The sequence below is a fragment of the Cyprinodon variegatus genome, unplaced genomic scaffold, assembly GCF_000732505.1.
Source record: "Cyprinodon variegatus isolate N-32 unplaced genomic scaffold, C_variegatus-1.0 Scaffold148, whole genome shotgun sequence".
NCBI lineage: Eukaryota > Metazoa > Chordata > Actinopteri > Cyprinodontiformes > Cyprinodontidae > Cyprinodon > Cyprinodon variegatus.
In genome coordinates, this window is record NW_015150601.1 from 1,133,591 (window position 1) to 1,134,819 (window position 1,229).

At 37.9% G+C, this 1,229-nt stretch overlaps 1 protein-coding gene across 1 annotated transcript in view; it reads left to right on the plus strand.

The window, feature by feature from the left end:
- LOC107086323 (SH3 domain and tetratricopeptide repeat-containing protein 2-like) overlaps window positions 1-1,229 on the plus strand; it is a 39,891-nt gene that overhangs the window by 19,978 nt on the left and 18,684 nt on the right. Inside the window, exon 10 of the mRNA XM_015377191.1 lies at window positions 426-562. Coding sequence (XP_015232677.1) covers window positions 426-562 — 137 coding nt within the window. The remainder of the gene's footprint in view (window positions 1-425; window positions 563-1,229) is intronic.

Sequence of the window (1,229 nt, forward strand, 5' to 3'; positions counted from 1 at the left end):
ATAGATTAAATGGTTGTTAAAATAACCTCTGGGTTCAGCCATAGATTTAGCTTTACAGGATCAGGATTTAGGTTTAGGCTCATTCTATTGTTTAAAAGTGAATCTCTGTGAGTTTTCGTTTACTACTTCCTCTTATTTCGCGCCACTCTGCTTCTCTTTTCTCCCTGCTAAAAAAAAAAAAAAAACTTCCCCATAGCATGACGTTGCTTCACCATGTTTCATTATGTAACTTTATCTGATGGTTTCATCATCCCAGAAGGCCAATGTAATACTTTAGTGGAATATGTAAATATTATGTGACAGACTGTGGAAAGGTTTAAAGGGCAAGCATCCCTTTTCAAGGCAGTGTGTGTTGAGGCTGCAGTGGGTGACGATGCTGATGAGATGCATGTAACCATAATGCCTCCTTTGTCTGCTTCTCATAGAAACAGACAACTGGTGTTTCTCACTGAGGAGGAGAAGGCCAGCCTGGCTCGGGTGAACGCATACAGCTCACAGCCAAGTGACAGCTGCCTGTTGGAGAGACTCTTCTCGTCAGACATCAGTTCTGTGTACAGATTAGGTAATGGAACCACTCGGCCTGTTGGGGGATTTTAACCATTTTTATCACTTACAGTAAGGCCTGAACACACCGGTTGCGTACGATTTTTTTTATCTTAGATGTTAGTTTTTTCCATGTCACACTGACTGCGTAGAGAGGCTCCGACTAGGCAGGGTGGGCAGATCTACGCACAATTTTTTTCACTTTGGTCTCTGTCTTATAGGTCTACACAAATTAAAACAATTTCCCACATTTGGCTTGGACAGATTATGAAATGTTATTAAAAAGAATAAAATCCACACTGCAAAAAATCTAAATCTAGATAAGTCATTATTTCTTAAAATAAGTGCATTTGTTCTTGAATTGAGGAGGTAAAAGAGACATTTTGCCAATGGAACAAGACAATTTACACTTAAAAAAAGAAAACACAATTGAATTGTCTTATTTCAAGTGCATGTTATCTAATTATCTTATTTTAAGAGTAAAATTACTAATTTCACTGGCAAACTATCTCATTTAGCTACTCAAATTAAGGGTGAATACACTCAATTTAAGAAATTTGTACTTATTTCTAGCTCTTTTTTGCAGTGCACCGTGGCATTCTATAAAGCAAAGCTCCATTTAACGAGTCTATTCAGTGGGGGTGTAAATCACATCCATCATGGCGATTCGATTCAGTATCGATTTC